Here is a 15,946-nt window from a genome sequence, read left to right as displayed (position 1 = left end):
TTGACACTCAGGCGTTAACCACCTTGAGTTTGACTTCTACCCTGGCAATCAACCTCGTGTCCAATTCTACTTGAGTTTGACTCAAATTTAACCACAACAAATTCACGACATCATCAAGATGTCTTTCATGTGACTTTCATTCATTTTAGTTCCCAGTCCAATTCTAAAGCTGCACAAGGGGCTTTATTTCGACATCAAGATGTCTTTCATGTGACTTTCATTCATTTTAGTTCCCAGTCCAATTCTAAAGCTGCACAAGGGGCTTTCACGCGATCTCAACGTGAAAATCACATTTATTTTAATGAGCAACCAAAATTAAATTATATCCCAACCAAGCTGCACAAACGGCTTCCACATGATAAAATCTATCAATATGAAGAAATTTGAATCATGTTTAATAAGGTTTTGACAGACAATTAATGACAGGATAAGATGAGGATTGAATGGCAATATGATATTATATATAATTTTGTAGATACATTTATCTCTGCACCGCCATTTAATGGGAATCTAATTCAATCTACCAAGCAAAATTTTCAATAGTTACAGGGTGAGTACATAAGTTGAAAGAGGACATGCAATCTGCTGTTGTTTTAAGATCTTAAAGGCTCCAACTTCATCAGTATTGAATTATATAAAGGGCATTGTTGTTGTTGATGTCTGCCAAAAGAATATGACATGTACATGCCATTCTTCGAGCAAGCTTAGCCAAGATCCCATTCATTTTAGGCCACAGCATTCTGCATCAGCTCAAACCACTGCAAGAGTAATCAGCATCCAACAAGATAAGTTATATCCAAAGATTTAAAAATCTCATAAAACAAAGTAAATTTTCTAGTCAGTGTTAAAACCCAGAATGGGGCTGCCACAAGAATAGGGCATTGACATGCCATTCATCGAGCAAGCTTATAGCCAAGATCCCATGCATTTTACTCCATGGCATTCTGCATCAGCTCGAACCACTGCAAGGATAGCCAACATGCAACAAGTTATATCCAAAGATTCAAAATTTTCATAAATTAAAGTAAAATTTCTAGTCATGGAGCAGAATAGGCTGCTGGTTCGATTTACAAAAAAAAATGGAACCAACAGCACAAATTGTAAGTTTACTATTCTCATTTCTATATCAATAATTAATTTTTATGTTAGCTAATTAGGTTTTTTTATTGATTTATCTTACTATTTGATTAAGAATTTAGACCTTTTACTAACTAATTTTGGTGAAGCCTAAAATGAAATTACGTTAATATCCTTTTTTCTTTTCACACTAAAAATAATTTTAAGGCTTATTGGTAGTTTTCTCTTGTTATTTTTATATAAAAGTTATGCACTGCTATGGTTCTCTTTAGTCCCACATCTTAAGATTGGTAACACCGTGAGCGGAGAAGTTTCTATAAATACTTTGGATTGGCGATGTTAGAAAACATATATTTCTCAAACTTTTTGGCTAAGAAATTAAATTAATTTTTTATGAGGAAGAGTCACCCTTGCATTGCACTACTGCATAGATCTATCGCACCCTTACCAAGTCTAATTTATAAGCCTGAGGCACTAATTGACGCGTATTCATGCAATATATTACACATGCAACATGTGTGCACAATGACTAGTTATAATTATGATTCTAAATGGATTCTTTCTAGATTTTTATCATAAATAAGATGCAATAAGTATGCAGCAGGCTGGTTAATTTAAACTGGTCTAACCAATTAGCTTCTCCAATTGATGTCTAGGTCAATATGATATTCAACTGATTGAACCTCTAGTTCAATCAATGAACCACTAACCCAGAGCTCATCTAGTTCAACTTCTGGATCAATTTTTATAACTTTCAAGCATGATTGATGCCATGAAATTCGAGTGGAGTAGATGTATTACTTGTCTCAATAAATCAGCTAGCGTCTGGGGAAGCGCCTCAATGTTTCTATGAATTATGTAGTATGGAAAAGGAAAAGTGTTAAGATACTTCTTGAATGAAAGGCAGTCTCCTTCATAGCTTGCTTCCTGAAAAAATTAAATAAATAGATCACATGAATAGGAAATAATAAGGAATCAAGAACATGATTGAGACGAAGAATTTGTACGTACCATCAAATCTATGATGGATTCTTCAGGGCTATCAAGTAGTATAAGTGCAATCAATCGCTTTTTATTCAGAGCATCCCTTACATAGCGCTTCAGATTTTCCTGTCAATGATTCCTAAGGTCAGTAACAGGACAAAAAAGTAATTGAAGTTAAACCTAAAACAGATAAGAACATTTCTATGTATACCTTTTCCCCTAGGAATTTGCAAAATAATTGTAACTTGCATGTGATACCACTGTGGCCAGGAATAACAAGGACAAAAAAAAGAAAAAGCCACTGAAAATAATATGATTAACATGCTGACCAAGATGCAATAGCCACGTTTTAGTCACGCCAGCATCCCATTTTATGTGTATATATACGAAGCATATCAAAAAGTACTTTATATATCATCACGTTTCCTCCACCAGACTAATTTTTAAGTGTGATTCTTATAAAAAATTATAGATATATTATATTTTTGAATTTTAATTTATACTTGAACTATCAAATTAATTATATTTTTAGTAAATTTAATGTTACTTTTATGTACAATATTTGGTTTTTTGCTTCCGCGTGTGTGGCACGGGCAATGCACTAGTAATATTAACTTCATAATTGGAAATCCTGCACCGTCAATTAGCAGGTAAGAGAGGGACAGGGGACAACCAGGACAAACTTAGTATTGGTGAAAGCAAGCTTCTCCTGGTACTAAATCATTAACTTCATTATGAATACAGTATACTACACGAACTAAGTAAAGAGGCCAATAACAAATACAGTAGGTCTTAAAAACATAGGTAAAATAACTAAAGAACCAGAAACATACCTTCTCATGAATCCTTCCATCAGCTATTATCAAAACGAGCTGATTAAGTGGAGTTTGGCCAGATGGCATGCGTGCTCTGAATACTGCATTATCAAGCATATTGTTGAGATACTTCAAAAGATCAGCCAATGGTTCATCAACAATGGCATTGTCTTGCTTGAATGATAAGTTAGACATTATCTGTTCCAAGCAAAGCAGAAGTATGAGAAATTGTTTACACTTCAATACAAGCGTAAAAACCATATTAAACAGATTAAAATAAATAACTAGACAGACCTTGACCCCAGCTTCTCCTGTAAAGGGCTCATCAAAATCATGGAGCAATCTAACATTGCCTTTCCTACCAAAACTTGCAACTGCAAACTGGCCAACCTCTAGTTGTGACATTGCTCGACACACAGTTATCAATGCCTCAATAGCTGCATTTCCACAGTTACTTTCAGACATACTGCGTGAATCATCCACAGCAACAACCACCTGATAGTTCCTTTTGTTTGGCTTGGTCCGCCTTAACCAAATTTTATCTTTCCGGAAATGGCTTGCAATATATGGTATAACCTGAACATGGTAAAAGTTCAGTAAGAATCCAGACATAATAGAAAAGATAGTCTAACTTGGGTAATAAGATGACTGAAAAGATCAAGGATGATGAATCCAGTAATTTTACCTTCTTCATGTTAATTCGCTTTCCAGTCTTATAATCTCCTTGGAGCTTACTTGCAAGAGTGGGTTCCATCACAAGTCGCAATTGTTCTGCAAGTACCTGAGATAACCGTGTTGTGCTTACTTCATACTTTTTCCATTCTAAAACAGTATCTTGCAACAGCCCCTCAGGCATATCTTCGATCCCCAATGAATTAGAGAAAGCTTTGTCATCTGTGCTTGTATTCAGAAGTAATTCTTTCTCATTCATGTATGAACTTTTGAATGAGACCACACTCTCATATTGATTATTCAAATTACTAATTTGTCCCATTTCTGTCATCAATGAATCATTTCCAATATCCATGTAAGGAAGCTCATCGTCTTTTTTCTTTGAAACCAAATCTTGTCGCGGATTAAGATAACTTGTGTCAGAATTTTCCTTCACCCTGTTTTGATTAGTATCTTCATTCTTCCTCCTATGATTCTCATCCGCTGAAGATTTGCTGTTATCAAGGTTATTGTTAATCTGGTCAGATGTCGCAGCTGCAAGAGCCTGAGAGGTGCTCTTTTCAGCATCTGCAACGAATTCATATTCTTCTGCATCCTCATTGGCAAGATTTTCAACTAATTCAGGCAGACTTTCTAGTGGATCAACTGACACTTTAGCTCTCTCTTTCCAATCTTCCATTGCATCTCCTAGACTTCTGTAAGGATTTGGTCTGGTCCTTGAGCAGCTGTCCTGTGAATTCTCAGGTTTCAACTGAAACTGATCATATGAAATTTTAGAATTGTCAACTGAATTGGATGCAATTTCGATTTTGGACATTTCATCAGATAGTAAAGACCTCGACGGAGCAATGCTACTATTTATGTCATTGTTGTCAGCGGCAAGCATGTCTGACACCATTAAGGATTCTATTCTATGAGAATTACCAGAGGACTTGATTGATTCTTTCCCTTCCAATGGATATTCAAAGGTCTCCGTTGTATCAGACGGAAGAGTTTCCTTATTTGACTCTGGCTCCATATTTGCAGTTTCAGCTTTCTCTTCCACTTCGATCCTTGAATTATTGTCCACTTGAGAAACATCCTCATCAACAACATTGTCTTCTTTGGACTTGTCATCCACATCATTCATTTCTTCATCAGATCCAAAGGAACCCAACTCTGATTCATCCATATCAGAACCTTGAGGCTCATCCATATCAGCATCTTCAGTTTGTTTTGCTTCTTCCTCAATTTGAATATCTGTAGGATCTTCAAATGCTTTGCTTTTGTCTACAACCATATCATCAGAATTAAAATCATCTTCATTTTTTTTGGAATCATTATCCTCCTCGTTAAGCCTGTCATCTTGATTTTTGTCTATATCTTCCAAATCATCTGCAGCAAGAGCATTGTCATCCTTAGCAGTAAGCTCTCTACTACCTGAATCTTTTTCCTTGACCGCAGGACCTGGCTCGTATTTCTCTGAACGATTTTCAGTATTATCATCTTCATCCCCATCCCATTGTTTCTCATCTACTTTCTGGTCACCCTCTGCTGTCTGTCCCATCTGAGAATCCAAGTTTGGGTCCTCCTCATCCTCAAGGTCATCATCTTCTGAATCCTCACTGACACTGAATGTTTCACCATCAAAATCTTCTTCCATTTCTATTCCTTTATCATTGCCATTGGGCTGTTTTTCTAACTCATCCTGTCCATCGTGCTGCAATATTTACCACTGTCAAGCTACTTCTATCATAAAAAACCTGAGAGAAATAAGCTCACTAAATTTACCTTCTCAGATGTACCAAGGAGCTGAGCTTCATCCTCAATCTGATCACTTACGTCATTAACTCCTTCACCCTCTCCCATTCCTGTTCCACTGGCATCTTCAGTCCCATTGCACTTTGAGTTTTCTGTTTCTTCTTGTGATGATCCAAATCCTTTAGAAAAAATCAATATAAATATATGGGCGAGCACGTTTGTTAGTTCAGCTACCTGCACATATCAACCAACCAATTCAGAACAGCTATCTAACAAAAAAATTGGAGGTTAGTAATTGAACAACAGAAAAAACATACTGCTGCATGCACATCCAAAAATTCAAATAGGATGCCATCTCCAAAAGTTAGGATAAGGTCCAAAAGGACATAAAGATGCTTAAGTTGTATCTGCATCTGAGAACACACTTCATCTTTCCTATCTGAAAACGAGTCAACAAATTTTCTCTGTAAACAAATACATATAAGAGGTCAGCATTAGCAAGTTTAAGCTAAAAAGTGAATAAAGTAACAAAACTAATAATGTGAAAAGAGTGAAAACGCACTGCTGCAGAAATTGTTTCACCAAAAGCATCATCAATTTCTTCCAGTCGTAGAACCTTTTTATGTGACTGAAAAAGTTGATTCCATAAAGCTATTTGCCCAGATAAGTCATGAACAGGAATATTGTACACACTGTTTGTGTACAATTTGTCATAAACATCCAACAAGAGTTTAATTGTTCGCTCATAACTTTCAGTGTAAAAAGTCTCTAGGTTCATGGAATTTTCTCTAGTAGCACACTGTTTATCCTTATCAATCTGAGATATCAATACCTTCATCTTCCCCTGCAAAATACACAAAGAAAGATTCACAATACAATTAGATCATTTGTAAAATCAACCAATTCTATCAGACTAGTTTAATTAAATAGAATTGTGATTCACGATGACAGAGGCAGACTCATCATTTCAGACAATTCAGATATCAATTCATATTTTGGCACAAAAATGGCTTGTTGCTTCTGCTGCGAATAAACAGAAGACAAGATGGTTCATTGTGAAGTACAACGATGGGAAACAAATTGATGCTTCTGTGACTATTATGATCCTACCTTCAGTAATTAGCATTATGTTAATGAAAATATATTTGCTCCTAAATGATATATAACATACCATATGAAAACAATAATAAACCAAGGATGTTTTCAATGTTTTAAAAAACAGTTTCTCAAACTTGAAATAATAATTCATAATGTTATTGAACAATATAACCTATCATTGTTTGTAACCTTTTGCCAAGTCACTCATAATTCAATATCTGAGCAATAGGGCTAAATACCAAAAGCGAAAAAATCAAATAAAATGTAAATTACTCACTATACAAAATAGAAGGTACAAAAACTATACTGGTACAAAGAGGCAATTAAGCAAGAGTCAAAAAAATGAGAATGAGCTGAGAACACTAGATAATTGTGATAAAGACAATAAGAGTAAAAATGTGCAAATATACTAAATTTTGAAAACCAATTAACGTAATAAAGAGAAAAGGATATTTGAAACCATATGAGTACCTTAGGAATGATCTGTTCAAAGCGACTCAGCAAAGTGCCTCCAATGGACCTTGGGAAAGCCTTATCAAAACTAAAAACGAGAATAGATTCTTCAAAAGCATTAATTATTTCAGAATTGGATATCACCAGGTCTTCCATTTTCTTGGTAATAAGGAAGGGGAGTTCAGTAGCTGCTGAAACAATACTATCATTACAGAGTAGGTACATATCCAGTGATTCCTGTAACAAGTGCCAGTCTAAGTCAGCATGTGCAGTTTAAAATCATAAGGGTCTCCAAAACTTATTTCTTTTACCTTTGATTTTGAAAATCTAGGAAGGAACATATCAATCACAGAATAAATTCTATCAACTTCATCCTCGATAACCTTGCAGGTATCCAGGTGACAACTTTTGAAAGATCCAAGCAACATATTTGTCTCTCTTGACATGGCAAGTAAGCTGTCAAATACATTCTACATAGACACGATCAAATTAGCATTCCATTATTACGGAGTAGAAATCATTCAAGTCACAAAAAAGGGAAATAAAATATTCACCTTTTGCTTCCACATTAACATAAGGAGAGCAGATTGGTTCATAGCTATAGTGAGATCTTCACTTTGTTCTATAAGAATACAAAGTTAGATTAGGTAATAGGCATATAGAGTGCAAAATCAAGCATCTAAAAACATCTTACCTCCTGCATTCATCCACCGCAATTTCAGTTGTAGTTTCTTCAAGTGCTCATATGCACTATACATAGCATCTCTCTGTTCTTGCTGGATGAAAACTAGTTGACAAAGAAAAGAGTTTGTTTGATCAACCTGCAAAAGGAGACAGTGAAAAAAGTTAAACATTACAGTACAAAAATCAGTAGAAGTTTAGCCAAATTGGTCCTTTGACTTACCTGCTCCTTACTGAAATCCTTGCTAAAATTAAGACAAACTTCTTGAAGCTGATTCATAACAGCTAAGTTTTTAAAGTAAAGCTCGTTTGCAAACTTCCACTTCGAACCAATTATGTCATCTCCTTTATTGTCCTGAGAAGTGATGTTTGTAGACTTCAACTTAAAACCAAATATATCATCTCCCCGATTGTCAGACTGAACCTGGTTACTGGTGCTAATATTCCTAGAAGATTTATGCAAGTCCCCAAGCAAGAGTAAATGCAGCACATTGTAGGAAGGATGAGAGTACATGCTAATCCCAAGCTGAACGTATGCAAAAAGATCAATAAGCAAGCACACTTATTTGGATAAACAAGCAAAGTAAAGATAGCAAAGCAGTTCTTTTAAGGTATAGTATGTGCATATATTTTCACCAAATATAAGTTCAGCCAACCTGTCAAAGGCATGGAAAGACAAGGCATAAAGGTTACCTCATCGGATATGTGTCTATGCCTTGATAATCCACTCTTTTCAAGAACCTTTAACAAATTGCCTAACATCCGTCTCTTTGTGAGGTTCTTAGTTCCATGTCTCCAAATATGAGCAAATTGAGCTGCCTTTCTGCTTATATTTTCAATTGAAAACCAGCTTTCCTCCCATGACTTCTCTAATTCATTGAATGAAGTTGGAGAAGTCAACGTGTGTTTGACATCCGACAATCCTGCAATAATACAAGGGAAATTTTAATGTTCAAACAGGCAAGAACACGAGAATCAAGTAAACAACTAATGTTATATGGTTCAGCATACCTTGAGCACATAAGATATCATTTTTTGTTAACATATTAGCCTTGTCCATCCAGCTAGTAAACCAAAAGAACCTAAATCAAAAGGATCATGTGAATATAGACATTTCAGATATTTTTCACAAGTGAAAAAGGATTATTTTAGAGACCTTTTCACATTGTTGCTTTTTATAACAGACAAGGGACACTGCAAGACATCTACATTTGTTTCATCAGAAGTCCAACTTTCAAGCCAAGCAGGAATTTTCTCCCTCTTTGATATTGCTTCTTGGTGAACAACGAGCATCAAAGGTTGTTGTAAAACTTCCTAAAGAATAAAAAGAGCATTGCAATTAATATTCAAGACACATTGACATGGGACATAAAAAATCTAAATAAATTTGATTATACAAAGAACTAAACGGTACTTGGTGATATGAACAGATGTTATGATATTCGTTTCTAAGAAATTCTACAGCAACTACACCGAGGGTTGGACTCATGTAAGCCACTTCTTTTAACCAATTCAATAAAACTGATAGTGTCATGTAGGCTACATTTAGGCCTCTGTATTCATATCACATAAAGAGTTCCCACAAAATAAAATGCATAGAATCCTAACATAACAACAATGATGAAAAGCGAAAACATATAACTTAAGTATTTTTACATTTCACAACTGGGCTTGATGTCGAGATACTATATATGGTAAAAATGAGAGAAGCAATCAAGATAGTATGAACATGATCAATGGCCATCTTTTTAAATTGCACAAGCTTAGAGAATTATGATGAACAGTTTGAGCAGGTAGGTAAAGTAATAGAATTTTTTTTAACAAAATCAAAAGAGGAATGCATGGCCTTATATTACTAACATCACCACCTTGCACAACAAAATTTTATATAAAAGACAATGTTTTCAAGGGAATTCTAGCAAAATTAAAACTTTCATTCCGACCCTAGGGATCAGTCCTCAACCGGCTCAAAACTGATGTGTTGATTTAGTGTATTTCAGCACAAAAAAGGAAATGGACAACGATGAAGGGGGAGCAGCTGCTGAGCACTAACAACATCAGCTTGGAAGGGAAACCTAACTGGAAGTTCCCCAATGTTGTCACTGTCGAAATTCTGTCAAAAACCCCTGTAAAAAGACCATGGTGTGTTGCTTCCAGAACCGTGTTAAAAACTCAATGTCAAGTGGAGCGCCCAATATGGGCGAGGCAGCACAAGATTTAAAACCTTGGGCATTGGAAAAATAACCTCAATATTGATGCTTCTAAAGCTAATCTATAGTTTTTATTCAGATGATAAGCCTGAAAACGAATAATCTCAAACCACATCTCTAAATAGACAGAAAACTTATATTCAAATTATTTCATATGTTTAAGATATTGAATATATAAAGCATTGTCAGAGATTGAAAAAGTAAAATACAACAAAAAAAACAGAATGACTTAGAAATAGATGGGAAGGAAGTAAGATGACAAGAATTTACATTGTATTTTTGGACAAGTTTCCGGATCTTCTGCCGCATTCTACTAAAGCTCTCTATGGACAAGTCATGAGAACGTTCCCAACTGAAAAGCTTAAGCTGTTCTCTCAAATCTTTTTCTATACTTTTTCTTTCAGTTTCAATGTAGTCAACCACTCTGCAAATGAGAAAAACACATGTTTCAATATGCATTAACTCTGTGAAGAAAGAGTTAGCTGAACCCAGAGTAGACACCAAGTTATTCTTGAACTTACATAGGCAGGAACTGCACATAGTAGCCAAATGCATTGTACAGAACGTTTACATTCTCTCTCATAGTTGAACTGCCAACAATAATTTGAGTTAGTACTTAATATATTTTTAAAATTCAAACTCAAAAAAAAAAGGTCTGAAGGCCACTTATGACATTAAAAAAACATTTAAGCCATCCCCAATCATTAACCAGTATATAATTCAGTAAAAGTCTTCCTTGAATGATAAAAGAGCAAAGATATTGTCTACACAAGGAGCAATGTTAGATGATGAATAGATGCAAAATAAGATGAGGACTGAAGTGCCAGACAATATGGCAAATAAGAATCTCTATCAATACTGAAAATGAACAACTAGGAGGGAAATTAAGGTTAAAAGTGGGTAGCATGCTTGTCCATCAAGGGGTGGGGAAAATACCAAAAATTTCGGTATGCCACACATACCATATCAACATATACCGAATTAACAAAATATCAAACAATTTTAGTGGGCAATTGGGCAAATATATATATTTCTTCTTTTATATTTTTGGTATACCGAAAATACTGAACAATTTTGGTATGAATACTATGAAATTTAATCATACCGAAAATTTGATATACCGAAGTTTCAATACTAAAGGTATGGTATCGATATATATTTTTTTTCAAATACCAAAATTTTCGGTATGAAGGGGAGCCTTGGCGCAACGATAAAGTTGTTGCTTTGTGGCCAAAAGGTCACGGGTTCAAATCCTGAAAACAGCCTCTTGTAAAAAGCAGGGTAAGGCTGCGTACAATGGATCCTTCCCCGGGACCCTGCAGGGCGGGAGCTTCGTGCACCGAGCTTCCCTTTTTTCTTTTTTCTTTTTTTTACCAAAATTTTCGGTATAGTACACTGTATGATATAAAATTTTCGATACAATACGATATACCACCCCTCTTCCATCACAAACACTAATAAAACTATCTGAAGTGAGGCAATTGTACATCAATATGCATGCTTACTATAAAGAAAACTCTAGAGATGGTAGACAGGCATGCTCACTTAATTTAACCATAATCTTGTAAACTCTGTTATTCGCACATATCAAGTGTCTTTTGTGCTCATTAGACATATATAAAGAGAGGGAAAAATAGCTCTTTCAAGCATAGATTAAAAAACCATGCCAAACCGGTGAAACGGACGAACATCTCGTTCTGCCTACGAATCAACACAACCACGACACTAGGCGTCACACAACCCCACTGTCGCAGTGGAGGCATCACACGACCCCCGTGGTCGCGCCGAAGTGGTGTGAACTTGCGAACGTGTTGTAGTCGCGCGACTTTTCTCACGTCGCAAGTGGGTCGGATGTTTTCTATAATTAAAACTTAAGTTGATTACTTTAATCAACTCTTAGTTAAGCTAGAGATAATATAAAGAGATTTTATTAACCTGATAAAATTAAGTAAATAGTTATATATTTTATTTGTTTTAATTCTTAAAAAATATAATAAATTTTTTTTATTTATTTATCTATTTTCATATTTATTTCCTTTTTAAAAATTTTTTTATATGTTAAATATTTTATTTTTTAATTAATATATTATATATTTAAAAAATATCGAAATTATATCGGCACGATACGATACCGAAATCGTATTGTTCAGTCCAGGACCAAAACCTTGACACGGTCGAGATTTTAAACCTTGCTTTTAAGTGAAACATGACTATAAATTTTACACTATGAGCAAATATGTAGCCGACCCCATCTAGTGGGATAAGACTTGGTTGTTGTTGCGTCTAATGAGCAAATATGTCCATTAAAGAACAAAAATTGAATTAAGATATAATTCCAATATTAAAAAATGAAACTAAATACAAAACCACTAAAAGCTAACAAGCAATCATAAACCAAAATACAGTTCTAAACCAAAATAAATGACAAACAATCAAAGTTGTACAAAGCGCGTGAATATAAAAATCATTAATCATTTTACTCAAAATTTTATGGAGTTGACGGCAAAAAATACAGTGAAGTCAATGCCAGTAAATAGACAATCAGAAAGGAAACATTTACAAAGTTGAAAGTTTTATCCAGTGACTGCTTTTTTTAAAAAAGATTACAAAACATATATACAACTTGTTGATTATTATTTAAAAATAGAATCAACTATTTAATGAAGAATGAGAAATAAGATTCAAATTTTCAATTCAAATTTCAGTGTTTTATAATTAGTCAGGTTATTTGGTAAGTTGCCTATTTTAGTTTGTTATCTTTCGATTTGGGTAGTTAATTTAATGGTGATTAGTATTTCCAGATTGACTAATTTGTTTTTTTTTATTTTCAAAAGATCAACCCTAAAAAAGTATCCCAGAGTGTCGTGTAAAAATAAACTTTGGATTAACAAAATAATCTCCTTTTCAAAAAAATATATATATTCACTAGCATGACCTCTCATAGGTTTGACTAATAAGTCTGCTAATTAATCATTAGAATTAACTAACTGATCATTAGAAATAAACAAAGGATTAACTGATAATTATAACTCTCCATAGGACCAATTAACTGCAAAGAATTGTTTGATTCAGTTAATCAGTTGAAAGATTTGCAACTGGTGAGATGCAAACTGGGGACATCAAACCCGGTAGGGAAAAAGTATTGCAGCCAGCCGTGAAGGAATCAAAATAACAGGAAGCTGTGAGTCATAATGTGGCTATACAGAATTACAAAATTGCTTTGAGGAAGTTGTGGAGAGAGCCTCACAGCAAGGATCCATCAATGAAGATTTACTCTACATCATATGTTTACATGGAAGTCCTCAACAATTGTGCAAATATTAATCTGATAATAGTCAGAGTTGATTGTATCCATAATTTCCATAATTGTATCCATATTAAATCAATATGCTTCTTTCATTGGGCAGCATAGTTGATGAAACATAACACAAAGTAAAAAATTTATGGTTGACAGAAAAGAACCTGGAATAAGCATTTAGGACAACACCATGATTGAGCTGGCCTTGGAAAGAAAAAAGAAGATCAAGCCGTTTCTTAAATTCTCCAACATTCGAACTTTTGACAAATTCCTCAATACTGCATATAATATTTTTGCTCAGTACTAAGTTGTTGAATTACTTTTGGTAGACAGCGTTAAGATTGAGTAGTGAACTTGCCTTTGAATGGTAAACAATTTATCAGCCTCGGCATCATAAGATGTTCCACGATGAAGAACAGCATATAAAGGAAACCAAAGCTGCACTCAACCAAGAAAATTATTTAGTAAGTTGAATGTTTCTGAACAAGATGAAATTCTTTAAATTGAAGCTGATGATACATATTAATGATGTGCAGATAATATAACCTTTGCAGCGTTAATCTCAAATTGCTCCTCAACATCATCAAGTAAAGTCTTCCAGCTATCTAGTTCAAGTTTTTGCCATGAAGAGATCAAAGAATAAATTGGATCGAGCAGATCTGGCAGTGAAAAAACTGTTTATCATACAGTAGCATTCAGTAAGAGAGAAATACTCTGAGCAGGACCAGTATGTTACCTTTGAACGAAAACATGGAAGCATTTTCCTGTAAAAATTTGGCCTTACGAACTAAAATTTGCAGGCCAAGTAGTGCCTATGATCAGAGAAGAACTCACATGATGCAGTTATAGCAATAGGATAAACCAATAATAAAGTACCAAGAAGTAAACATGAAAAGGCAAAGGGCATTTAACACAAGTATAAATAAGATACCTTCGACACGGGTGTGCTAAGTGGTGCTGACAATAGCTTCTCAATAATATTACCCAAATTCTGAAGACCTGGATGGTCTGGCCACTCAACCAGGAAAAGTTCAACTCGTTTGTGGATAGCGCCAAGTGGTTTAGTCATTTTATGTAGCACAATAGAATTTGAATCCTGGAAAGAGATTCAAACCCAACTTAAGGTAACAATGAAAGTTAAGAATTGATCAAAAAGCACATTGTGAACCACCTTGTAAATATTGTATGCACGAGGTGGTTTGCATGCTATGCCAAATTTTTCTTCATACTCCAAGCACACACGAAAAAGATATTCAGGCATAAGTTGGTCATCAGATAGAGGAGTAAATGCATCGATATCTGAAACAACATAACAAAAGACAAAGAGAGTAAGAAATTGACTTTACCATAGAACCAAAGATTGAAATTACTGCATTTACCCTTGATTATTCTGGTGCCCAACTTATAGGATTGCAAGAAGGAGATCAATCTATCATCTCTGGCAACAAAACGAGCACTAGGCTGAAAAAACGCAAAAAAAAAAGTTCAACAATTGATATGAATAACTCCTGTTTCTTACTGTTGCTCATTTGATCATATTGTAAGCGCTTAAATAATTGATAAGTTGATAAGTAATTGGGGGTCATTAAAATTAAAAATTAACCACTTGAATTTTTTATAAGCAACCGAATGTAAAATTACAAATGGATGCTGCTCAATCATAATCCCGGATTAAATTTTGACGCTGTCAGGTATCTACTCTAGAAAAACCAAATTAACTAAATTTTTTCCAGTATTAAATTTTAATCCAGATACCAGTTCACCAGCCTAAGGTATGAGATGGTGAACCAAATATCTAACACCAAAACGACCAAACTGAACTGAATGTTTGAGCACCAAAAAAATCTATAGTGAACAGCTAAACCAAGCAAAAGATGATGCATCTTAAACAGTCATTTCCTTGCTAGTAACTGATGAGAGAGTTTACTGATTACAAGAAAAGATATGCTGTTTGGGGCAGAGAAAAAATTGAGCACTTACATTTTCAACGATGCCAATTGATCCATATAACAAACTGTGAATCCGTACCAAACTCTTCGAGAATGTCTCATGAATAAGCTCCCATTCTTCTTCTATTTTCTTATCCTCTTCAACAGGTCTCATCTGAAAAGTACAAAGTGGTAAAATAAAATGGAGCATAAATTTAAGAAACAGACAGCTAAGAAAATTTTAAAACCATTTCATTGAACTCCTGTTCATTTTTGCTTGTCTCAGATAGCAGTCTCTCATCAAAATCCATTGCATTATCAGATAACTCTTCTTCTTCCATGATATCTTCTATCTTGATTAAACGAGTTCTAAACTTGAAAGTTTGATCTTCATCTTCCTTGGCTTTCAATTGTGTTTTCATGTCAATCCATAGTTTTGCAAAGCGATCAAATGTACAATTTAGCACCTAGAAAGCACAAGGCAAGAGAATTGTAAATGATTTATCAATTTCAAGTCTTAATTTATTTAGACACTGGAGCTTACCAGGAAGCAATCTTTGTCCAATATATGCGAATATAAAACATGATCAGTAGTTTGAATTAGCATAACATAATGAAGTATATTATCCAGCGGTACAGGTGACACCTGTAGCAAAAGGCAATGCAGTTATGTGCATAGTGTTAGGTATGTTAATCTGAATTGAAACAGAAAAATCAAGAAACTTCAATGACAAGCAAGCACACACTTTTTTTTCAAGATTAGTTTCACTTGAATAATTAATCAATTTCTTCATTAATTCAATGCTCCAAAGATTCGTAGTTGCAGAAGCATAAACAAATTTATCCACGGAGTCCTGCTCATAATTCTTCAGATTAACAGGGATGCTATCATACAGCAAACTTCTTGGGAACTGCATAAAAGAATAGACTTCGGCCTGCAGCAAAACAAGACTCAGTGACATTGATAAACTAAAATGCAATAAAATTAAA

At 34.5% G+C, this 15,946-nt stretch overlaps 1 protein-coding gene across 1 annotated transcript in view; it reads right to left on the bottom strand.

Moving 5' to 3' along the window:
- Positions 1–435: 435 nt before the first annotated feature.
- The window catches only part of LOC121991135 (midasin-like), a 45,955-nt gene continuing 30,444 nt past the window's right edge, over positions 436–15,946 (bottom strand). Inside the window, exons 36-66 of the mRNA XM_042545155.1 lie at positions 15,703–15,891; positions 15,501–15,602; positions 15,205–15,423; positions 15,009–15,131; positions 14,408–14,489; positions 14,200–14,327; positions 13,960–14,124; positions 13,765–13,840; positions 13,575–13,687; positions 13,387–13,466; positions 13,193–13,306; positions 10,252–10,320; positions 10,001–10,154; positions 8,677–8,834; positions 8,532–8,602; positions 8,214–8,443; positions 7,744–8,046; positions 7,534–7,660; positions 7,394–7,461; positions 7,151–7,309; positions 6,858–7,076; positions 5,851–6,132; positions 5,606–5,752; positions 5,319–5,522; positions 3,562–5,247; positions 3,171–3,452; positions 2,895–3,074; positions 2,089–2,187; positions 1,879–2,004; positions 852–962; positions 436–758 (exon numbers count right to left, since the gene is read on the bottom strand). Of these exons, the coding sequence (XP_042401089.1) occupies positions 930–962; positions 1,879–2,004; positions 2,089–2,187; positions 2,895–3,074; positions 3,171–3,452; positions 3,562–5,247; positions 5,319–5,522; positions 5,606–5,752; positions 5,851–6,132; positions 6,858–7,076; positions 7,151–7,309; positions 7,394–7,461; positions 7,534–7,660; positions 7,744–8,046; positions 8,214–8,443; positions 8,532–8,602; positions 8,677–8,834; positions 10,001–10,154; positions 10,252–10,320; positions 13,193–13,306; positions 13,387–13,466; positions 13,575–13,687; positions 13,765–13,840; positions 13,960–14,124; positions 14,200–14,327; positions 14,408–14,489; positions 15,009–15,131; positions 15,205–15,423; positions 15,501–15,602; positions 15,703–15,891 (5,988 nt within the window). The 3' untranslated portion in view covers positions 436–758; positions 852–929. The remainder of the gene's footprint in view (positions 759–851; positions 963–1,878; positions 2,005–2,088; positions 2,188–2,894; positions 3,075–3,170; positions 3,453–3,561; positions 5,248–5,318; positions 5,523–5,605; positions 5,753–5,850; positions 6,133–6,857; positions 7,077–7,150; positions 7,310–7,393; positions 7,462–7,533; positions 7,661–7,743; positions 8,047–8,213; positions 8,444–8,531; positions 8,603–8,676; positions 8,835–10,000; positions 10,155–10,251; positions 10,321–13,192; positions 13,307–13,386; positions 13,467–13,574; positions 13,688–13,764; positions 13,841–13,959; positions 14,125–14,199; positions 14,328–14,407; positions 14,490–15,008; positions 15,132–15,204; positions 15,424–15,500; positions 15,603–15,702; positions 15,892–15,946) is intronic.

Source organism: Zingiber officinale, chromosome 6B (assembly GCF_018446385.1).
Source record: "Zingiber officinale cultivar Zhangliang chromosome 6B, Zo_v1.1, whole genome shotgun sequence".
In the NCBI taxonomy this organism is placed as follows: domain Eukaryota; kingdom Viridiplantae; phylum Streptophyta; class Magnoliopsida; order Zingiberales; family Zingiberaceae; genus Zingiber; species Zingiber officinale.
This window is presented reverse-complemented; position numbering and strand designations above follow the sequence as displayed.